This window comes from Erpetoichthys calabaricus, chromosome 12, assembly GCF_900747795.2.
Source record: "Erpetoichthys calabaricus chromosome 12, fErpCal1.3, whole genome shotgun sequence".
Taxonomy (NCBI): domain Eukaryota; kingdom Metazoa; phylum Chordata; class Cladistia; order Polypteriformes; family Polypteridae; genus Erpetoichthys; species Erpetoichthys calabaricus.
The window spans coordinates 32,736,170-32,761,004 of NC_041405.2; the positions used below are offsets into that span (position 1 = coordinate 32,736,170).

General features: G+C 42.8%; 1 protein-coding gene across 1 annotated transcript in view; it reads right to left on the bottom strand.

Annotated features, from left to right (window-relative positions):
• Nucleotides 1-3,597, bottom strand: part of LOC114662059 (heme-binding protein 1-like) — a 47,964-nt gene extending 44,367 nt beyond the window's left edge. Inside the window, exon 1 of the mRNA XM_028815367.2 lies at nucleotides 3,371-3,597. Coding sequence (XP_028671200.1) covers nucleotides 3,371-3,448 — 78 coding nt within the window. The 5' untranslated portion in view covers nucleotides 3,449-3,597. The remainder of the gene's footprint in view (nucleotides 1-3,370) is intronic.
• Nucleotides 3,598-24,835: the final 21,238 nt, after the last annotated feature.

The window sequence follows — 24,835 nt, forward strand, 5'->3', positions numbered from 1 at the left end:
TGCCTAGCGCAAGTACAACCTAAGAACACTACTATCACTAGGTCATCATCATCACCAGCACCATCTAATTTCCCCAAGTGTAGTGGCACTAAACTGCACAAGACCGTCTTCACCACCATCTTCTTTCTTTCAGTTTGACAGGCACAAAAGGTCATTATCATTCCCATTTTTTCCATGTGGAACATTACAAGCAGATTTTCAATCTTCTTCTCAGACTGCTTCAAAACACTACTCTTCCCCATATTTTTCTTTCTTCCTATGTGGCAGACTCAGGGTACTACTAATCCCCATATTGTGATCATCTTCATTGTTTCATTCTTCCGATTAAGTAAGATCATCATTTTCCTTTATCCACTTTAACACCACATCATCCCTATTGTGCTAGTGGGAAAGTTCTGAGCACTACTATCCATCCAAATTATCATCACCATCATCATCATCTTCTACCACTGTAGTAGTTCCATAGAAAATCAAGTCCTCATGCCTACTAGTGGAATTTATGGCTCTACCTATTCTCCCCACTTAAAAATTAAAAAAAAAAAAAACCACAAAAAGGTTTTCATAAAAGGTGATAACCATCTATACCTTTTGTCACTAAGTTTGATAATTTGCTGCCATTTATGCCTCTGAACAATGTGTGTCTTCCAATACATGACATACATTTTCCCAGGAATTCCTTCTTGGACCTTCACTCTGCGTTCATGTGTACAGGGTGGTTGTAGCTGCTGAGGTGCCAATCTATCTCAAGTGGTTTACTCCTGCATCCCCACATGTATGATCTGAGCCCCATACCTCCCACCATTCATATGTGCCTCATTCTGCCATGGCCTCCACAGTGGTACTGTGGCCTGAAGTGTATTAAGTCATTTTAAAACTAATTACACAGAATGGCCTTACGTTTTCGTATTTGATTTGAATTCGAAGTACCCAGACCCAGTGGTACACTAGCAGGTCTTTAAGAGGCAAGGCATTATTCCTTTGCACTACTACCATTTTAAACAAGTATGGTTCAAGATCAATGAAATGTCCCAATTAATAAAAATTGGTGGAATCCATCATTCTCCTACCTGGACCTGGAATCACATCCTCCAAGCTACAGTTAATATCTTCAAATGACTGGACACCCCTCTTGTTTTTACCTTGCAAGAACCCTATGTTAAGAACAAAGAGCTTAAGAAAGCGGACAGCACAAAACGCTTGATTGTCATATCAGGTTTTACACCCACAAATTCTAAAACTGATTGGACGGCACACTTTTGGCAGGCTAACACCCTGCAGGCAGTGTAAACAGCTGCAGATCTCTATTAACACACACACACACACACTGTATGTTACGATATGGTGTCTTTCTATGGAGAAAACCATCTCGGGTCCTTTACAGGTACAGGGCTACAGTCCAATTTCTGTCACTTTTTACAACAGGAACATTAAAGGTTCAAGTGACTTGTAAAAGCTGTGGTGGGTTGGCACCCTGCCCGGGATTGGTTCCTGCCTTGTGCCCTGTGTTGGCTGGGATTGGCTCCAGCAGACCCCCCGTGACCCTGTGTTCGGATTCAGTGGGTTGGAAAATGGATGGTTGACTTGTAAAAGGCCAGGATAATGGACTGTGCATAGATGATGGTCCTGAGCAGGGGCTGTCATGGGATGAAGCCAGTAAAAAACTAAACATTGGTCAGAAATTGCAGCTATAAAAAAAATATATGAAAAAAATTAAATGCATTATGCACCATCCGTATGAATTTATGACATCATGGCTATAGTCGTAGCAGTTAAGCATTTTTCTTACTGTGTTGGCCGTAATTTATGATTAACAAGAATATGAGGGGAAAAATAAAGGTTTAGAATTGAAGTTACAGTCATACTTGGGACTGAAAGTGAAGGTTGACAATATAATTTGGCATTTATATCTGACTGGGTTTAATCTTTATTCACAACAAGGTCAGATGCTGCATATTGGAGAGAAGTTTAGCGACGGCATTAAATCCAGCGAAGCAGCGGCTGACGGCTGGGTGTGAACCGCCTTGACATTATGTATTTAGAAAAATGAAAATGGGGGGGGGGGGGGGTTCTTGGGGAAACTTTTTACAGTTTTCAGGTCTTTTTGGCTGAAACTTTGCCAAGAACATCAAAGACAGGCTCTACCCTAATAACCATTCCAAATACAAGCTTTACTTGGTCATTTAACGCTGATGAGTCTACCGTGTAACACTCCTCACACTTGTTTAACATCTGCCCACCTCTGAAAAATATTTCATGCTTGAAGACACACATTTGTTCAGTTTGAAACTCTCCATTCTTGTTGTAGTGATCCAAAAGTTGCAAGGCAATTAGATGACAGAACAATCAATGAACTCCAGAGTGACATTTGTGGTCACACCAATCATGCAGAAATATTTTGCTACTTGGTCTTCACATCTAAATGATGGATTTTTTTTTTTAAAAAATCAGCAAAAATAAAAATTGGCAGAGGGTCAAGAAGAGCGATGTGCCCGCTCCTCTCAATCCAGCCATCACTGCATCAGGTTGGCACCAGAGGCAGGGATTGGACTGGCAGTTTTGTGGATTAACAAACTAGGCCATGCTGCCTACCTAACGTCAAATGGATGGATAGAGAAAGTCTCCATTTGAATGAGCCTTCACAGCAAACAGGCCAAGTGTGCTGTTGTAGTTAAAAAGCTTTCAAGCTCAAACCCCGAGGTTGTGGGTTCAAATCTCATTACTGACATTGTGTGACCATGAGGAAGTTACTTCACCTGCCTGTGCTCCAACTGGAAAAACAAATGTAACCAATTCTCCCTCATGTTTTGTAAGTCACCTTGGATAAAAGCATCGACCAAGTAATAAAATACAACACACTGCATACCTTGCAGCTCAGTGGTTAAATACTAGACTGAAAATCATAATCCTACTTCCTGATTGAATGCTTAGTCCTCGGCCAAAGAACATGGGCTGGAGTCCCGCATGAGTAAAGCTTTTATTCATGAATTACATTCGCACACTTTTTTTCGGCTTTAAAATGACACGGTACACCCATGCTATCTGACTGTAACGCTCACCGACCAGGATGTTAGCCGCCCCTTATCAGATTTGACTTGCTGTCCCAAATGTTTGCATGGCCACTGATAAAGACAGCAAACGGGAATGGCCGCAGGAAAGACATGCACGCCTACCCGGACGAACACGGCTACGCAGCAGCCCGACACGCCACGGTGGGTACACCCGAGCCGAGAGGTCCAGTCGCTTTAGCTTGACATACCTGGGGGTCCACGGCGCGAACTTGCCGTGTGAGAAACGCTCAGGCTGACGCTCATTCTCTCACCTTCCCGTAGCACTCTCTAAAAGTTTTCCCGAAACACAAGGCAAGACTCACCTTGGTCTCCGTGCTGAGAACTTTGTAGGGGGTTTCTTCTGTGCTCCCCAACAGCGAGTTTTTTATCATCCCAAACATAGCGATCCGAGTCTTCGGAGAGCTGCCGCTTTACCTCCGCTGACTTGAACAACGACCGATAAACGCCTCGGCAGCGGCTTACGCTCCGCCCGCTTCTTAGCGAGCGACTGAGGGCGAAATCGAGCGTGTTGGAGGAGAGAGAGAGAGAGAGAAATAGAGAGAGAAAGCGCGTGCGCGTGCGTCGGACTCATGCGAGCGAGAGGAGGCAGTCGACAAGAATTAAGAGCTGGAGAAAGAGTGCCGTGTGCGCGTGCGGGAAAGGAAGCGCCAAATGTGGAAAATCGTAAGTGCTGGTGGGTGTACAAATGGGGTCGGCGATTAAATACGTTGGGGGCTCCTCGGCCACGACCTCCCTCTGAATACAAACATCAGATAGTGACATATAGTTGGGATGTACAACCCACTTCTTGGAGGGCCACAGTGGCTTCTCCATTATTAACCAGTTACTCATACTAATGTCGCATGCTGTGTTACCTTGATTTTGATTGACTTCCATTTTAATTGTTTCATTTCTTCTTCGACAACAAGCAACCAAACAATAATGAAATGCAAAGCAAGATTCAAGTTGACCAAGCTAACTTAGAGCTCGTGTTTACCTGCGTCTTTCATACAATACCTGTCTCAATAAACTATGTTAAATACTGATCTGTTGTAGATCAGAAATAATTTGAATGGTGATCTCAGAAAAAAAAAACAGTTTTGGATACGACTGATGTGGCAGAGTTATTATTATTATTTGCCAGGGGGGCAACCCCCCTGGCGCCTTTGATGCCCAACCCCCATTTGCAGCCAGGATATTAGTAAAATCTGTAAATGTACAAAAGAAAAATTATTATTTATTGAAGTCAAAATCATGAAATTCTATAAATATGTAAAAGAAAAGTTAATTATTATTTAACGGAGTAAAAATCATGAAATAAGAATAAAATATTTACTCTCTTACTGATTGGAGTATTCCTGTTAAACTGAGGTCCAATATGCTCGATGAGTATTTATAAGAGACTAAATAAATGATCCATTCGTTTTAACTGACATTCTTATAGAGAAAAAAACTTTTTTTAAAAAATGACTCATTTAAATAACAGAAAAAATCACGTGAAACTAAAGTGGTATACAATGGGTCATCGTAACTCGACCTTCAGCTAACTAAATCACCTAAATACAAACATTGGTGTTATGTATAGATACATTTTTTTTAATAGTTTGTTCCTTAGAAAGAAAGTTTACTCGATCAAAAATAAAAACCATGACTTTCTTGATATTAAAAACCATGACATTCTTGATATTTTAGTTTATAATTTAAAAACAGAATAAGAATCGGAAAATCTAACAACGTCACATTAAAGTTTGATAAATTTTGAAAAGAATGATACCAAACATATATATGCAGGTTTTAAAATAAACCCAATTTAAAGCGTGACAAAAAACGTCACATAAAAACATCACATAAAATTGTTGCACTTTTAGGCTTAGGGTTTTATATATAGAGAGTAGATTACTATTAATTGCGTTTTCTATAGCGCTTTTCTCGCTACTCAATGCACTTAACATAGAGAGAGGGGAACCACTTTAGCCACCACCAGTGGAGAAGGGAAGGGTGGGCCTAGCTGGACCCAGGCTCACCGTGATTGGTCATAGGCCCAGCCAATCAGTTCAATGTATATAAAATGTTCCGTTAAATTTTATAATTGATTAGGTATTTGTTATTTTATCTTTCCTTCAGTTTCGAAGCGGTAGATCAAATCCCATTGATTTATTGAATTTTCAATCAATAAATAAATAAATGGGACTGTGTTACGGTGGATGTGTAACCTGATTGGTAGTAGTCATTAGACAGTTAACAGAACCTTAAATTGCTTAATTCAGTATTTTCGACGAACACCAAGAGATAGCGTCTTATTTTGAGAGATTATTTCTGACATGGCAAAGCAGACAGAAATATCAAGTTTTTTCAAAAAGCCTCATTTAGCTATATGGAATAAATATCCATGAGGCACAATACACAGTGTTTGTCCAACAAATTAAAAGAAAAGTGGAAACAAGACAGCAAAAATTGTCATCTCTTTTTGAAGGTGCTTGACAACTGCCCAGCAGACATTTTCCCTAATGTTAATGCTTTGCTGTGAGTAACGGTCATGCATACTTCCAAGTATAACGTGTGGCATGGAGAGTGTTTTTTTCATCCGTAAGTCGGATCAAGACGCATTTGAGATCATCAGTATCATCAGTTTGTCTCAGCAACTTGACTGTCTTATCATTTTAACACAAACTACGGTGATGGTTCACTTCTCAGCACGGCAATCAGCTGAAGCATACAGCCAGACAATGGTAGAGTGTCTTCAAGACACATCTCTGACTGTCACTGAGTGGCCCAGGCAAAGCCCAGACATCTGTGGAGAGACCTGAAGATGGCAGTTTACGGACGCTTCCCACCCAATCTAATGGAGCTTGAGAGGATCTGCCAGGTAGAAAGGGATAAACTGCAAAGCTTGTAGAGACATACCCAAGAAGATGTGAAGTTGGAATTGATGCCGGGGGGCTTCTATAAAGTGGACTGTCTGAGCGACACTCCCTCAATCAAGCCTTTATGGTAGAGGGACTAACTCCCGTTTGATTAAAAGACATATGACAGTTGAAAGGACTCTGAACACATGAGGATTAGGATTCTGTGTTCTAATCTCTCTATTATAAAAAAAAATCTTGGGAGGGAAACGAGACATGATCTTCTCGGAAGACACTTTGACGTCACGCGTGACAAGGTCGTGAGACGAAAGGACAGCTGCTGTACAGGCTTTTAAATGATCGACGCGCAGCGGACAAGCAGAACACACAGCTCGGCGACAGCAGCTGATCCAACCGCATCTCCTTAGCGTGCGTTCAGCCCCCCACTTCACAACGCGAGCAGCATTATACATCCCGCAAGAAAGAGATTTAACCAGGGCCGGAAGTAAAGGACAAAGGGTAGATGAACATTGTAAAGAATTCAAAAATGTTGGCGCAGTAGTCATGCACAACAGGTTAGAGATAATGGAAGTGTGAAAATGCAAAAGTCTCAAAAAAAGGATAGGAAAGATCACATTAGCATAAACAAACGGAAATTATTACTCGGGAAATAACGGAACAGCGAAAAGAGATCAAATATATTGTTCGGATTTAAACTTTAAGTTGGAGACTTGTAGATTGTCTAATTTGTGTTGCCAATGAGAATGAAAAAATTCCAAAATAGTTGGCGCGGTATGAAGTCATGTGACACGGAGCCTTTTAACATGAGATTCTTTCAAGTCACACCCTTCTTGCAACTATTTTCACACAAGACCATGGTCATCTAACCTCTCAGTTGTGTGTATGCTTTTGTCAGACACACTTCCTGCAATCTCAGCTCTTATAAATGTTATCAGGGCAATAATTTTATACGTTCAAGATGGCACGTCAACGACAAAGTGAAGAAGAAAGAGCATGGACAAACATTCGAGAAAGTCATTTTATTTATTAGAGAGAAAGAAACGATATTCACTGACAGGCAGATATACGTTGCATTGTCACGATGTAAGTCCAAGCATGGAATCAAAATTCAATGCGATCTTGAAGAAAAATGAATTCCAAATATTGTTCTAAAGTAAAAGTGAAAATAATGCATATGTAACAATTCCCATGAAAATAACAATCTCTTTAAATTGTATATTCGGTAAACCAAACCCGGGGGTGGACAAGCGAATCGAGCAGGGGGCGGATCCCCCTAGTTAGATGAAAATTGAACTCATCATGTAGAAGTCCAAGCACTCTCTCTGGCACTGCTCATCTCCTGCCTAGTATCAAATAATAATGACCTAATTATCACCTAAAGGCTACAGATCTCTGGCACATGTCTCACATCATGAAGACCTTTGAGAGGCTGGTCCTTGACTGTATGAGTCCTGTTGTGGTAGACCACCTGGAAGGATACAATGATCTACCTGCTCCACAAGGCTTGACAAAGCTGGCATCACTGTGAGGATTGTGTTTCGAGATTTCTCCAGCACCTTCAATGCCATCCAGCCATCCTTAATTGTTAAGGGGTCACCTCAGAGATATGTGGGTGGATGAGCCGCTGGTGTCCTGGACTATCTGTTTGCAGTTTGTGAGACTCAAGGACTGTATCTCTGATATGGATGTGAGCAACACTGGAGAACCACAAGGATCAGTCCTGTCTCCTCTTCTCTTCACTTTCTCTTCACCTCACACTATAAATATAACAGCAGGTGATGTCACTTGTAGAACTTCTCAGATGATTCTGCACTCTTGGGGTGTATTGATAAGGGGATGAGACAGAGGAGAGGAGTCAGGTGGGGAAAATTGTGTCTTGGTGCAAAGAGAATTGACTACAACTTAACATCAGCAAAATCAAGGAATTCATTATTGACTTTCACCACACCAAAGAGCCTCAATGTCAGGTCACTATTCAGGGAGTGGATGTAGAGGGGGTCCACATCAGTGACAGGTTGGACTGGTCTCGGAACACAGAGGAACTATATAAAAAGGGGCAGAGCAGGCTCTTCTTCCACAGGAGATGTGTTCCGTTAATGTGAGTAGTGACATTCTTCGCATATTCTATAACTCTATGATGGTCAGTGTGATTTTCTACACTGTGGTGTGCTGGGCTGGTAACATCACTTCAACAGAGACCCACCGAATCAACAAGCTTATTAAAAGGGCAGGCTCAGTTATAGGACACACTCTGGACCTCCTGGAACAAAACTGAGTGTCATTATGAACAATGCCGCACATCCCCTCTATGACATACTAACACTGAGGACTTTCAGCCAACACATTAATCAGCAGAAGTGTGTTAAGAAACACGACAGAGGTCCTTTATACCAACAGCAATACATCTGCATAGTGCCTCACTGGTACTGGGACGGCCAAGTCAGAAGTTTTCTTTCTTTTTAATTTTCTTGCTCTGTAGTCATTCTGGTGTGTGTTAATATTTATTTTTTTACCTATCTACCTATTTATTTATGTAATGAACTTCTGTAAATAGCTTAATTTCACCCTGGGGACAAATTAAGTTATACCTATTGTCACACACCAGTGAGTAGGGGGCAGCCAACGGACTGGACAGAGCGTAGAATACCGCAGGAGGGGACTGCTGGACAGCGCATAAAGCCTTTCTCTCTTTCTCAGCAGGAAAAACGAAGAGACGAAACGCGACAAAACATAAACAGATGACTTGCCAACAATGCACTTCTGCATCTGTCTGCATCAGTTCCCCCGCGATGACTTCATGTCCGGTCTCTCGTTGTCCTCTGGTCCGGCTTCTCACGCTGACGTCACCTTCATTTCCTTCATGATTGTACTTCTTTCCGGTTCCACACCATAAAAGCTCCCTCTGGATACCATTTCAGTGTCTAAAGTGTACCTTGTATGCCTATGACTGGTGCCTCAGCACTGCTGCTTGGCCTGAGCTGTACACAATATACAGGGATGGTTTCCCCAGCCTTTAATCGTCTTCTCTGTGTCTTCTTCTACTTCACACTCTCTATCTACTATCACTGCTGTGAAGCATGGTGGTGGCTGAACTAATGTCAACTTGATTAGGCCGACCACTTTTGTAAGTCACTTTAGCAAGCAGTGTGGTGTGGTGGGTAAGGCTTTGGACATCAAACCCTGAAGTGGTGGGTTCAACTGCCACTACTGACACTGTGTGACCCTGAGTATGTCACATGACCTGCCTGCGCTCCAATTGGAAAAGACAAAATAAATGTAACCAATTGTATCATAAATGTATCATAAGCCTAACCCTAACCCTAACCCTTGCATAAAGGCGTCAGCTGTTAATGTAATGGGAATCTAATTAATTCTTATTCACATTTTTCTCATATATCAAGGGCAGTGAGACCTCCTCAATTAACAATAAAGGGTGAGAAAGCTCCGGGCCTCCTGTTTATGCAGCCGGGTTTATTAATATTACATCTTCTATTAAATGCTGAGAATTGTTCAATCATCTCTGCAGTTTTATTCAACATAACCCCTTTAAGTTTGTCACAACGTGCAGAAAGCAAGGCCAAAAATTGGTGTAACAGAAGTCAAAATGAATAAAATCTACAAAAACCAGCTGGGTTAGCATCAGCAATTCCTGGCTTTTTATTTTGTTATTTTTTTATTTTTACCATTTGATAATTCTGAATAAGACAGAACTGAACATTGATGTCACTTGTCATTTGGCTCAGCACTTGCCTCGCTATCGGTCAGATGGCTGTAAAAGCTCCTGCCTGGCCAGAAGCTCAGCTTTCGGAGTCCTTGTTCTCGTGTCATCTACTGTGCACTCATTTAGCGATTATGTGTCAAGCAACTACCAATTAATACCTTCTAAATCTCATTTAATCCAATTCAGGCTCATGGGGGGCACCTACCAATTAAACAGATCTAATTGCACCCTAGCATGGTCCATTTTTTTCCAATTTGAAAACGGCTTGTTTAAGTGGTGCAGTGGTCAGTGATGCTGCTTCACACCTATAGAGTCCTGGGTTCAAATTGCCACTCAGCCTCGGTGCAGGTAGCTCAGTGTCCCCTTGTCTTTGTGGAGTTTTCTCACAAGACGTGTTTAGGTTAGCTGCCAATTCACAGCGGGCTAAGTGTGAAGAGGCCTACTGATCGACCCTCACCTTGTTGGCTCCCTTCTTTGCCCCTTCCACTAGATCAGTGGGTTAAAATGGATGTAAAATGTATCCTAGCTGTGCTCTCATGTGGCACAAACAGCTAGACCTGCTTTGGGAAAAGATTGTTGGCAGTAAAGCAACTCCATCAGATAATCTCTGAAAGTGTCCACCTGAAGAGCTCAGAGATACAACGTCAAGCTTTGCAACCATCCAGGCCCTTGAGTCTCAGTTAGCAGTGCTGAATGGTCTGCTGGCAGGTTTACCAGGCATCCTCTGTCTACTCCTGGTATTCAAGGTCCCATTAACAACTGTGGAGGGCTTCAAGAAGCCATTACCTTCATAAATGATTGGGTCTTCACAGCCGCACCTTGTATGGTTACACAACCAGTCGTAGAGGAGTTTATGGTGGCGTATGCAAGGATGGTGTTGCAGTACAGGGACACTTGTGAGCATCATGATGAGGAAAGGGAAGGAAAACTGTGGAGCTACCAGGGAGCTGTTCGCCAAGGCCGGTGGAATGGTGGTGCAGTATGGAGAGGCCCAAGTCAAGGATTGGTAAAAGTTGGTACAGGAAGAGGTATGGGCAGAAGCTGAGGAGGTTTGTGCCAGCAGGGCAGTTGCCATAAGCAAGAAGGGGCATTGATAAGATAATGTGTGAAGATAAATGAGACTGATTGGATAACAAAGACAGTCGGTAACCCTATTTCATTAGCTGTTGCAAAATATGTCAAAAGAAAATACTCTCGCAGGTACAAAAACAAACTTTATGCCGTCAAAAGAGAGATTCGTCTGAGGTGGGTCTCTATCCTGCTCAGCTGCAGGTCCTGAAAGAACGGTTACTTCTGGTGACTTCTGGGTGTTTATAGCACCAACCAAAAAGGAGCAGGGCTTCAATGGCGGAAGTGGAAACGAGATCACTTGTAATCCGGCTGATGAGCCTCCAAAATGCTAGTGCAAAGAACAGAGACGATGTTAATGACAGCGCCTCCTCTCTATTCAGGGTGGTACTGCTTGAAAATGTCCCCTAGGCACTCATACTTGACACATGATTTTGAACTCATCTTATGCTTTTCCCTTGTGAATAGCTATTTTAATTTTTTTACCCCTTATGTTCATAGGGATAGGGATACTAATAACTTTTCAAACGATTCATTGTTTGTTTTGTTTACTTCCAGTCGCTACCATTTTGCCTCGGGGTAGCCATTTCGTATTGTTGATTGCCACAGAAAGTGACCACAGACCTAAACACGTATCATGTCAAGTAATGCGACAATTTAAAGATATGCACAATGGAACCCTAATTACCTGAGTTTCACAGATGATGGTACAAGCATTGCACATTTGCATTCATTATTTTCTTATTTCACTTCACAGCTCTTGGCTGTTTGCTTTTGTTTTATCGATTATGGCTCTTGACTACAATTTCCTTTTAATGCTGTCTCTCTTGGTCTTCTGGTTACAATCCCTTGCCTGTTTAAATGAACTGGTCACTCCATTTGTCTTGGTTACATCCTGGTGCTAACTTAACAGTAAAGTCACATGGCCAGAGTCCTGGGATACAACACCCCAACATACTGACTTCCTGATCCGACATGCCTGTGAGGTTCTGTCTACACCCCCCAATCTCTGCATGTGGAGCAGGGCAGAAACACCAGCAAGTCCATTATGCCAAATAAGAGGGACACTGGAGCATATTTTTAGCAGTTGCCCCAAGGTACCAGAGGTATCAGTGGCACCATGACCATATGCTCAAGGAGTTAGTGAAGACCATTACCATGCAATTGGTAATATCAGGCACCTCCAACCAGAAAAGTTCATTATTATATTTATTGGGGAAGGAGCACTGCTCCAGCCCCAGGAGGAGGTAACTGCTGGGATCCGTGTGCCTTCAAAGAACTGTCAACAGATGGGAAACACTTGAGTCCATCTTCACGACCACCTTGAGGCTTGTCATTGTCCTGTTGTCTAAGTCAACATAGCATGTGGTCATATTGGAACTCAGTGTTCCTTGGGAAGAAAGAATGGAGGAGACTAATGAGAGATCAGAGGGCTAAGTACGAGGACCTCGTGGAGAAGTGTCACTCCCAGGGATGGAAGACATGGTGTGACCTAGCAGATATGGCTGCAGAGGTTTTATAAACAAAATCATCAGCAGAGTCTACAGTTTGCTGGGTGTGACATTTTGGAAATAGTAGACTGTAGATGGCTGTGGATCAGAAGGAATGAGCTGTGCAGTATGAGTGTGACTGGGACACCAGCCAGGCTTGATCAGCGTTGGTGGGGTCACTTGATGACCTCAGGTTACATCATTGATGAAGTGTCCCAATGTGTCAGAAAAAATAGATAGATAGATAGATAGATAGATAGATAGATAGATAGATAGATAGATAGATAGATAGATAGATAGATAGCATCACGCACGTGCAAGTAGGAGGAAGTTGTACGGACCAAGTGAAGCTAATTCCACACCAGGCCAGGGGGTGATGGGGTGCGCTAAACCTTTTTCTGTTGTCTCTGCAGACCAGATGTGGGAAAACCTGTCTGACTTGTCCCTGAAGACATCCGGCACTTAGGACGATGTCACTTCCGATTACGATGTTGGAAAAAGGTCACTTCCGGTTCCCATAGGTCACTTCTGGTCTCAGCATATAAAGCCACCATTTTTACAACCTATACTCAGTTTACTTCTGGACTCCATCAGAGACACTTCTGTCTAATTTTCAAAACCCATTGCAGTCAGGGACAATGCACGGGTGGGTGCCCCAAACCTTTTTGAGTGTGTCGAGTCTGCTCATTTCACGATAGATAGATAGATAGATAGATAGATAGATAGATAGATAGATAGATAGATAGATAGATAGATAGATAGATAGATTGGATTCAGAAAGTATTCAGACCCCTTCACTTTTTACACAATTTGTTATGTCGCATGCTTGTGCCAAAATTATCCATCCCTCCATTATCCAACCCATTATATCCTAACTACAGGGTCACGGGGGTCTGCTGAAGCCAATCCCAGCCAACACAGGGTGCCAGGCAGGAAACAAACTCTGGGCAGGGCACCAGCCCACCGCAGGGCACACACACACACACACCAAGCACACACTAGGGACAATTTAAGATCGCCAATGCACCTAACCTGCATGTCTTTGGACTGTGGGAGGAAACCGGAGCACCCAGAGGAAACCCACGCAGACACGGGGAGAACATGCAAACTCCACGCAGGGAGGACCCGGGAAGCAAACCCAGGTCTCCTAACTGCGAGGCAGTAGCTCCACTGTGCCGCCCTGTGCCAAAATTATTTCAATTACATTTTTCCCTCATCAAGGAACACTCAATATCAATGACGAAGTAAAAACAGGATTTTAGAAACTTGCAAATATCTCTATTATAAAAGAAAATCTTGGGACGACATGTTCTCTGAGATAATTTCAAGTTCTACATGAGATAACTTCTCTGTCCAGACCATGTGGAATTGAAAACCTAGCAGGTCCAAGCAGGATTGAAAATAAAAGACAAAGAGTAGAAGACAAAGTAGAATGTCGTAAAGAGGTTCAAAACGTTGGCGCGATACGCATGCAGAGCAGATTAGAGATAATGAAAGTACCAAAAAATCGAAAGTCTCAAAAAATAATAGTAAAGATCACATTAACACAAACAAATGGAAATTATTACTCGGTGAAATAACGGAACAGCGAAAAGAAATCGAATATATGGACATAGGTGATATGATAGAAGTATGTAGCTATTGTTCGTCATTTAAAGTTTAAGTCGGAGACATGTAGATTGTCTAATTCGTGTTGCCATCAGGGAGAAATAGTGTTTCTTCCCAATGAAGAAGCGTATCCACGAGAATTAAAAGATTTGTTGTTTAGTGAAAGTGAAATCCACAAACACTACAGGCAAAATATCTGCATCTACAATAATCTGTTCGTGTTCGCATCATTCAATGCTCAAAACATAGCCCCTTAGTTTATTAGAAATAAAAAAATGAAACCTCACATTGACACATGTTTTCAGATCATTTGTTATGACAACTGAAATCTAGGTCAGGTGTGTGTCCCATTTATTTCAAATGTTTCTGCATCTTGTTTGGAGTCTACCAGTGGTTGCACAGGATTAAGAAAGCCACACACCAGTCTAAAGAAACTCACACAGTTGAGCAAAACCAAACCATGAGGTTGAAGGGATTGTCTTAAAGAAAGGATTGTGTCGAGGCACAGATCTGAGGAAGGATACAAAAAAAAATCCTGCAGCATTAAAGGTTCCCAAGAGAGCAGTTACCTTCATAAATCATAAAAGGAAGAAGTTTGGAAGCACCAAGACTCTTCCTAGAGCTGGCTGCCCAGCAATCCAAGGAATAATGGGAGAAGGGCCTTGGTAAGAGAAGTGATGAAGAACCCAAGAATCACACTGGCTGAGCTCCAGAGAATCTTTGTGGAGATGGGAGAAACCTCCGAAAGACAGCCATCACTGCAACTTTCCACTAACCTGGGCTTGATGACAGAGGAATGGAAAAAGAGATGGAAGCTCACTTGGGGTTTGCAAAAAGGCACCCAAAAGACTCTCAGACTGTGAGAAACCAGATCCTTTGGCATGATTAAAACTCAGGTTAACGTCACCTCTGGGGGAAACCAGGCACCACTCATCACCTGTGTAATACCATTCCAGTGGTGAAGCGTAATGTTGGCAGTGTCATACTCAGGGGTTGTTTTACAGTGGGAAAGCCAAATGGATCAAAGTATAGAGATACCCTTAATGAAAACCTGCCCCAGAAATCTCTGGACCCCAGACTGATCTGAAGGTTCACCTTCCAACAGGACAATGACTGTAAGCCCAAAGCAAAGGCAACCGAGCAGTGGCTTAGGAAAAACTTGAATGCCTTTGAATTGCCCAGCCAGAACCCAGACTTGAACCCAATCAAACATCTCTGCAAAGACACCGATGGTCTCCATCTAACCCGACAGAACTTTAGAGGATCTGATGAGAAGAATGGCAGAAAATCTCTAAATCCAGGTGCGTGAAGCTTATAGTGTGAGATCCAAGAAGATTCCAGGCTGGCATTGCTGCCAGAGGGTCTGAATACTTGTGTCAATGTGCTATTTCAGCTCTTTATCATTTACATTTGCAGAAATTTCTAAAATTCCGTTTTCGCTTTGTCATTCTAAAGTACTGAGTGTTCCTTTAAAAGGGGAAAAAAAGAACTGAAATGATTTTGTCAGAAGGCTGCAGAAAGAGAAAAGGGGTCGGAATATTTTCTGAATCCTCTTTAGTTCAGGTCATTGTCTGATGGCCCCAATACTTTGTATGACTGTCCTTCATTCTGGACGTGACCCCCAACATGGCCTGGAAGACAATTCACAGGAGTTTTTACATGGATATTGGTAGGAATGAAAGGAAGGATGGAAAAGACAAGTGTGAAAGGTTGAGAGAACTGGGAAGTGGCACATGAGGACGGGACAGAGCAGCTGTGTCCTCGACCAGAGAGAAGTCCAGGGCACTTCGAGGCAGGCCTGTAGAGGCCTGTAATGCATTTGCTTGTCTTCTAGGGTTCTTTGCTTTTTATTTCTTCCCCTGTTAAAATAAAAAAAAGCTTTCAACCGAGCCAGGGTCACGTTCAGGGCACTCCCTCCGAAAGCAGATAGTGACGAGAAAACCATAGGGGGCAAAATGACACTGGTTATGAAAAATGAAGCCTTTACTTTAACCCTGGGGAGAGATGAACAAAGGGAGAAACTCCCACATGTTTATAAAAGAACACATAAAATCCAAGCTGTCCTGGGTGTCTTCATTAAATACAGGTTACGCTCAGGCATTATGTGTTCCCGCTGTCTCGTCCTCTTCCTCTGTGCCTGTTCAGCCCAGGTCACTTCCCAATCCCAGACTTTTAAATTATGCTTAGAAGAGAAGGCAAGCTGAAACGCTTAATACTTGTTGTAAAAAAGGGACCAGGAAAGGGGAAAACCAGAGCAAGAAGAATAAAGATAGGCGAGAACATTAAGAAGTTTGAACTAACTGATCGACAATAAACAAAACTAGATGTTAATATTGAAGAAACAAAGCCAAAAAGCTCTGAATACCACACACTAAGCTGATATTGTTTCTTTAACCACCATTAAGAAATGATTAAGTTTTCTGAGGTTAATTCACACCTCAGACCCTGAATGTCATGCATTGCCCCACCACCAGAGTGACGGATGTCGTTGTCAACAAAAACATGGGAGTTTAGTCAAAAAGACGAGAAAAATAATCACATCGATGATGTGCAGTTTGGGCAAATAATGAAAGCACAAAACAGAATAAAGATATAATCTACTGTATAAGTTCCCAAAAGATTGGACGACAATGTACACTTGTGACGGCTCCTCATATGGTTACCCTTAGGGTTGCCATTACTACAAGTTACAAAGGCGGAGGTGGAATTCCCCGATGACCGTCTATCTTAGTGAATTACAGGCAAACTAACAAAGGGGGTGCAGGGGATTTAGAAAGACTTTCGGACTCCTTCCAGTAAATCGACTAATGCTTCTGCTGACTACGCTCCACCTTTCTGTCCTCTCTAAAAAGTAATTTAAAAACTGTGTTGGCTGTCTTCTTTGCCAGTAGAAACAAGACAGAATACATGTGTGTAAATGAGAGGGAGGTCAGTGGAATGGTGAGGTTGCAGGGAGTAGAGTTGCAGAAGGTGGAGGAGTTTAAATACTTGGGACCAACAGTACAGAGTAATGGAGAGTGTGGAAGAGAGGTGAAAAAGAGAGTGCAGGTAGGATGGAGTGGGTGGAGAAGAGTGTCAGGAGTAATTTGTGACAGACGAGTGAAAGGGAAGGTCTACAGGACGGTAGTGAGACCAGCTATGTTATATGGGTTGGAGACGGTGGCACTGACCAGAAAGCAGGTGACAGAGCTGGAGGTGGCAGAGTTAAAGATGCTAAGATTTGCATTGGGTGTGACAAAGATTGATAGGATAAGAAATGAGGACATTAGAGGGTCAGCTTAAGTTGGACAGTTGGGAGACAAAGTCAGAAAGGTGAGATTGCGTTGGTTTGGACATGTGCAGAGGAGAGATGCTGGGTATATTGGAAGACGGATGCTAAGGACAGAGCTGCCAGGGAAGAGGAAATGAGGAAGGCCTAAGAGAAGGTTTATGGATGTGGTGAGAGAGGACATGCAGGTGATGGGTGTAACAGAACAAGATGCAGAGGACAGAAAGATATGGAAGAAGATGAAATGCTGTGGTGACCCCTAACAGGAGCAGACAAAAGAAGAAGAAGAAGTTGGCTATCTTCCTTGCATGGACCGAAGGAAATAATTATGAAACTTGATGGTGATGATCTTCACATGGGAGAAACACAACATTTCAATCTGGACACTTTTGTTGAATGCTGGTGTCACGGTGTGTATCAGGTTCAGTTGCCTTCAGTTTTATTTTGGAAGGAGCTTGACTATATCATAATATGTTGAAGCCCCTCATGGAATGGACTTTTTCAGTGGCACTTTTCAACGGGACAATGTTCAGCTATTTACGATGACCATTTACAGAGAATTCAGAGAGTATTCAGACCCCTTCACTTTCAGAGCAATTTATTGTGTTGTAAGTTTAATTGTAAATGAATAAAAGTGACATTTTCGAACATCAGTCTGCACTCAATAACTCATAATGAGAAAGTGATAACATGTTTTTAGGAAGGTCTGAAAATTTATTAAAAATTAAAAACTGAAGTCACTCATTTCTGTAAGTATTCATCCCCTTTGCTGTGGCACTCCAAATTGTGGTCCCATTTGCTTTAATCCTCCTTGAGATGTGCCTAGAACATGACTGGAGCCCAGCTGTGGCAAACTGAGCTGACTGGACATCATTTAGGAAGGCACACCCCTGTGTATAGAAGGTCCACAATTCACACTCTCTGTGGATCTCAGCGATCAAACTGTAGCAGCATTACTTAAATTGACTACAACTCCCAACAGCCCCTGCAGTATTATGCCATTGGGCAGATACAGAGGGCAGAGAGGATGCTGGGAAGTAGTCTCTTTAAGTAGTTTCTTTGAAAAGGAGCCATAAATATGCCAAGGCGATCATGATAGTCAGTGTATATTTGTTTTTATGCATCACTCATCAGGTTACAACTACAATCATCCATGGATTACAGTTTCATTCTGGATTGATGTGCTTGTCCTGTGCCTGCTTGGTTGTGCAATTGCGCCTGGGTTATTAACCATCTTTGCCTGGGGAGCGCTCATACTTCTACAATTCTTCACACGGTAGGATAAAACATTCATAACATTCAGGAAACTGTTCAGTTGGTATCTCCGTTTATTATGTCCATCATCTTACATCATCTGTCCATCATCATAACTCTCACAAATTGCCATAGTGGTGTTCGGCCTTCAAAAACACCCTGTGAAGCAGGCAAGAATCTCACCAGCCTTCCCAGAGAAGGTACACCAAAGGGAAGGTGAGTCTAGCTTCCATTTTTGTAGCTGCCTTCGGCCTACACCAGGCAAAAATGCTCTTCACTTTGAAAGTTCTGTAATGTCCCAAATTACATTCAAAATGCCTCACAAGGGAAAGGATCACCACCGACCCCTGGCTTGTACTGAACAAGGCTGAAAGAACTCCTGATAAAGGAGGTTTAACTGAAAGAAAAGTTAAAAAAATACAACAAAAGTTTGAAAAAAAAAAACAAAAAAGGAGACACAAAGTCAAAAAACAGAATCTGTAAGAATATTTGGGGGCGGAACAAACTGAAATCCAAAAAAAAAATTGCAAATCACAAAAAGAGAACAAAATCTCTGGCACCAGAGGACATCTGAAATGAACTGCACTGGACTTTAGTTCCCAGTCCGCTTTTATAGAGTCGGGGGCAGTCCCTTAACATTGATGCACAGGTGGCCCCTCCTCTTGGGGATCCATCCGCTAATTACAAGCAAGACTCACATAGATACTATATAATAACCAAACAGAATAAAAATAACAGATAATATATCTCTATTATAAAAGACAAGAAATTTGCCAAGAGATTTTGTCAAGTCCTGCGGTGGGCTGGCACCCTGCCCAGGGTTTGTTTCCTGCCTTGTGCTCTGTGTTGGCTGGGACTGGCTCCAGCAGACCCCCGTGACCCTGTAGTTAGGATATAGTGGGTTGGAATGCTTTTGTCAGACACAGTTCCTGTGCTCTCAGCTGTTATAGATTGTTATGTTTTCCTCATTTAAAGTCGTTTATGAAAAGTCCTCAGTTTCATCCTTTAAAGAAGATTTACTGGACACTATTTTTAGACATACAATCTATTCATTTCCTTTGATGTAGTCCTTTTCTGGACAATAATTTTATACTTTCTAGATGACACGTCAACGACTAAGCAAAAGAAGAAAGGGCAGCATGTCAAAAAGAGGCCCAAAAGCATTGGAGAAAAAAGAATTAATAAAAGAACAATAATAATCTAAGTGAAAATAAGGAAATAAGTTATTATCAGCCTGGGCCAAGTGGAATTGAAAACCTAGCAGGTCCAAGCGGGGTCGGAAATAAAAGACAAAGAGTAGAAGACAAAGTAGAACGTCGTTCTACAGGCAAAATATCCGAATCTACAATAATCTGTTTGCGTTTGCATCATTCAATGCTCAGAACATAGATTTACACAATTCTGGACCATACACTATGAAAATCTATGCTCCTACTACAAGTTTAATTTCAAAGAAACCACAATTCGATCAGATTTATATTTATGATCGCGGAGAAGCGAAGCAACATAGAATCGAAAGAGTTAGACAATCAGAAATTCTACAGCCAATAATGGATACAACAATAAGCAAAGTACATGAGAGTATTGGCAGCCATACGACCTGATAAATGCTTCATGTGTAATTTCGGGCAGCACACTGACTTGTAGTTACTTAAATGTCTGTGGTCAAGTCATCATTTCTAGTCAGCTTTCTTCAGAACAAGCTTCATGTCTGTCACAATATGGCTGCCAAGATCTTTCTGCCTTTCCTTGTGTTCTTCTCTTCATGGCCATGGTGTGAGAGAGGGAGAGAGACAGAAGGGTAAAGCTACCAAATTAATACAATAGGGCGTTGTTGGACAGAATAGCCTCTGATTCAAAATCAATCCCAAACGGCCAACTTTAGACCAGTAGAATTCTGGTACAACTCATCCCCCAGTTGTTTTGTTTATGGCTTTGTGGACAACGTTTAAGCACTCAGTCCAAACACAGTCACTCTTGCCAAGCTGGTCTGTTGCTCCATCTCCCACACTGTACTTTCACATCTGCACCTAAGACCATTGTTGAGGTGAAACTTTCCAGCTAGGTGGCCTTCCTTGAGCGTATGTCCTGTTGAGAATCATTTACTACCCGCCGACCCTACAATAAAATTTGTATCCTGAGTCAGTCCTAAAGACCCAGGGAAGTCGGTTATTTAGACATGAAAGCTTTGCTGTTCTCATCAATGAAACACTAATGTTACATCTGCTTTGTCTGACTTACAAATGAAGACATACAAAATATTCATCAACTTATATATGAAATTTCACACCACAACATAAAGACAGCTAGGAAACAATTGGTTCTTGAAGGTGATGAGTTCAAAGAAGGAAAAATGGACAAGCATAAGGATCTGAGCGACTTTGACAAGGGCCAGATCGTGATAACTAGGCGACTGGGACACAGCATCTGCAAAATGGCGGGGCTTGTGTGGTGTTTATGGTATGCAGTGATTAGTCCTTACCAAAAGTGGTCCCAGAAAGGAACCAGCAACAGGGTCATGGGCACCCAAGGCTCATTGATGTGTGTCAGGTGTGAAGGTTAGTCCATCTGGTCTGATCCCACAAAAAAGTTACTGTAACTCAAACTGCTGGCCATAAGGGAAAGGTGTCAGAACACACAGGGCGTCACAGCTTGTTATATATGGGGCTGTGTTGCCACAGACCAGCCAAAGAGTCCATGCTGACCCCTGTCCATTGCCGAAAGCACCTACAATAGGCATGTGAGCTTCAGGACTGGACCATGGAGCAATGGAAGAAGGTAGACTGGTCTGGTGAAACATGTTTTCTTTTAGATCATGCGTGTGTGTCATTTACCTGAGGAAAAGATGGTGGCAGGATGCACCATGGGAAGAAGACAAGCCCCCAGAGGTAGTGTGATACTCTGGGCAATGTTCTACTGGAAAACCTTGGGTCCAATGTTACTTTAACATGGACCTCCTACCTAAAGATTTGCGCAGACCACACCCACACCCCTTCATGGCAAAGGTATTCCCTGATAGCAGTGGCCTCTTTCAGCAGGAAGAGGTCGCTGGGGCTTTCTACCCCCCCAAGGGGCTAGATGACAGCAATCCTTTATATCGGTGCCCATTCAGGAACCAGCAGGAAATGCCTGGAGTTGTAGTTTGGGGTCCATGGGAGCCACAAGAGGGCGCTGCAGGGAGATACGCTCCCTAATAAGTGGGACTTCCGTATAACTCAGATGTACTCACGTCGGGCAATGGCTCTGGCGATGGAAGTACTCCCGGGTCCATAATAAGAGGGACGACACTCCCTTATCCAGGCAAGTCGGAGCTGGGAGGATGTGGAGCAACACTTGACAGGAGGAGGGCAGTGTGGTGGTGGGAGAATTGTGGTTTGTTTAAAGGAATAACAGGTGCTTGTGCTACTGTGGAGGTATTGTGGAATGTACAGTATACTGTATATAGTGGAGGATGGCTGGCACTTTTACGCCTTTGGAGTGGAAGGACCAGGAGAGAGGACATGCACGGGGCATTATCTCCTCCGGAGCACTAGATGGCAACCCCACCAGGGTTGCAGCGGTGCCTCTGATTCCCACAGGGCCTTATGGGAATGCAGCCAGGAGGGTGCTGCAGGGGCAGTGGAGTTCTATTTCACTGGGCTTCTGTTCAATGCTAATGGGCCACCAATGTACTCCCAGGTGCGGCATAAAAGAAGCCAGTTGTCACTGCTCTAGGAGCCAGAGTCGGAAGGGAGAAGATGAGACTTGCTGGAGATGGAGTGGAGGTGGAAGCAGAGAGAAGAAGAGACAGAAAGACAGAGAAAGAAAAGAACTGCTGTGCTTTATTGATTACTGTGCTTCTTGTGCTTTGTAGCGTACCGTGCTGGAGGGAATCTATTGAAAAGCGTTTCCCACAGCTGAATAAAGCCCCGAGTATTTTGTTGAACTTGTGTCTGCGCCAGTCTGTGTTTAGGGAACCGGAGCACACTCTGCAGGCTGATATAGATATATATAGTGTTGCGGTGCTACATGAATGGAGACATCTTAAATGTGTTTGGTGCCTTTCATTGTGTTGTCCAGTTTATGTAGTCTATGGTGCGTCTGTGTAAATGTTGTCCCCCTGGAACCAAAGGGGGAAAGAAGAACGCTGCAGGACCATGACCCCTCAAGGTAATTTTCCTGTCAGCCCGTCAAGTCCATTTGGATTATTTCTTAATTAAATAAGAGGAGGGAAATAAGGAAAAGGAAATGAGACAGAACACAACATCGAATGCATCACGAGAGACAGAGAAATTCCTATTCGGGTCGTCTCGTACCTTTCCACAGCTTGATGCTCTCAACGCTGGACCTGTAACGATCTTGCCATTCTCACAAAACCCCAGGGTTCAGAAATATCAGGACATGCCAAGGACCATATGGTGAGACCCTTTCTTTTTTAATTTCGGAAAAGGAGCAGACGATCAAGTCTCTCTATTATATAAAAAAATCTTGGGTCAAGACGTGACCTTCTCGGAAAGACACTTTGACGTCCCGCGAGAACAACCAATTTAAAACAAGATCACGGACATCTAACCTCTCAGTGGATGGAATGCTTTTGGCAGACACACTTCATGTGCTCTCAGCTCTAAAAAATTTTATACGTTCTAGATGGCACGTCAACGACTATGTGAATAAGAAAGAGCTGTGCATCGAAAAGAGACCCAAAAGCGTTGGAGAGAAAAGAATGCAAAAAAGAACAATTATCATCTCTGGACAATTTCCTGGACTTTACGTGTGTTAGGCGTTTCTCGTGCGTCGTATCACTTCTGTTTCATTGACATATACAGTATATTCACTTTATTATTTTACATACTGTTTGTCCTTTTGCTTATTTTTGAAGTTATTGGAAGAAGTACGGTTTGTCTAAGTCTGACACTCCTCAGGTTGCCAGGCCACAGGTCTTGGCGGTGTAGTTGCCGGTCCGGACGATTGAGTCGGCTGTTACAATAGTGACAGGTAGAGAGCGTCACTGAATCCGAAACCCCAGAAACAACTGACACACAGACAGTGGCGGGTTTATTATTAAAGCGCCTCTCAACAGGTTTCCTCCAGGTCACAAAAGTATGTGAATGTCCTCTTGGGATTAATAAAATATCTATCTATCTATCTATCTATCTATCTATCTATCTATCTATCTATTTAAAAGCACAACTATCCACAATAGTCTTCTCTCTCCATCCACCTCTCCCACCAGAAAGTGTTGACTTCCTTCCTTCCAGCTCTGACTCACCAGAGGAGGCCAGAGGGTTTCCTTTTATTTTGTACCCAGGAGTACTTCCGATGCCAGGGCACAGCCCGAAGGAAGCATGTCCTGGTCAGGCAGAAGTCCCGAAAAGCAGGGATTGCAAATCCTTTCAGCACCCCAAGGCAGCCTCCACGGGACCCAACAGGGCTGACTCTCGGCACTACAACTCCCATCATGCCCTGTTGAGTTCTACATGGATACTGAGGTCCTGGGATGTTGCCATCTAGTGGATGGGGGTAGAAAATATACACATTTAGGAGTTGGTCCCCACTAGTTCCTTATCTTGTGTTCCCGTCTGGGTAAGGATCCCATACTCATCAAAGATCATCAAAGGTGACTGTGTGCAGATGGTGCAGACCTATAAATACCTGGGAGTGCAGCTGGATGATAAATTAGACTGGACTGCCAATACTGATGCTCTGTGCAAGAAAGGACAGAGCCGACTATACTTCCTTAGAAGGCTGGCGTCCTTCAACATCTGCAATAAGATGCTGCAGATGTTCCATCAGACAATTGTGACGAGCGCCCTCTTATACGCGGTGGTGTGCTGGGGAAGCAGCATAAAGAAGGAGGACGCCTCACGCCTGGACAAACTGGTGAGGAAGGCAGGCTCTATTGTTGGCATGGAGCTGGACAGTTTAACATCTGTGGCAGAGCGACGGGCGCTGAGCAGGCTCCTATAAATTATGGAAAATCCACTGCATCCACTAAATAGTATCATCTCCAGACAGAAGAGCAGCTTCAGTGACAGACTGCTGTCACTGTCCTGCTCCACTGACAGATTGAGGAGATCGTTCCTCCCCCAAACTATGCAACTGTTCAATTCCACCCGGGGGGGTAAACGTTAACATTTGACATTATACAAAGTTATTGTCTCTTTTTTTCAATCTTTAATATTGTTTATTGTATCAGTATGCTGCTGCTGGAGAATGTGAATTTCCCATTGGGATTAATAAAGTATCTATCTATCTATCTATCTATCTATCTATCTATCTATCTATCTATCATCTACTCATCCCAGCTAGGATGCCAGAAAATCCTGCTTGGCACTTACAATATATATATTGTTTGATTCATTCTTTCCTTTTCCCTGTTTAATACAATTCTTTTCATTTTCAGGGTTTTGTTCTACGCATTTATAGTCTGTCTGATACTAACTGTTACTGTTAGCAAACCAGAACTGCTCAAGGGACCAATACAGTTCCGAAATGTGTTTTAGATTTTGTTCCTGAGCCACGTACAGCAGTGATCT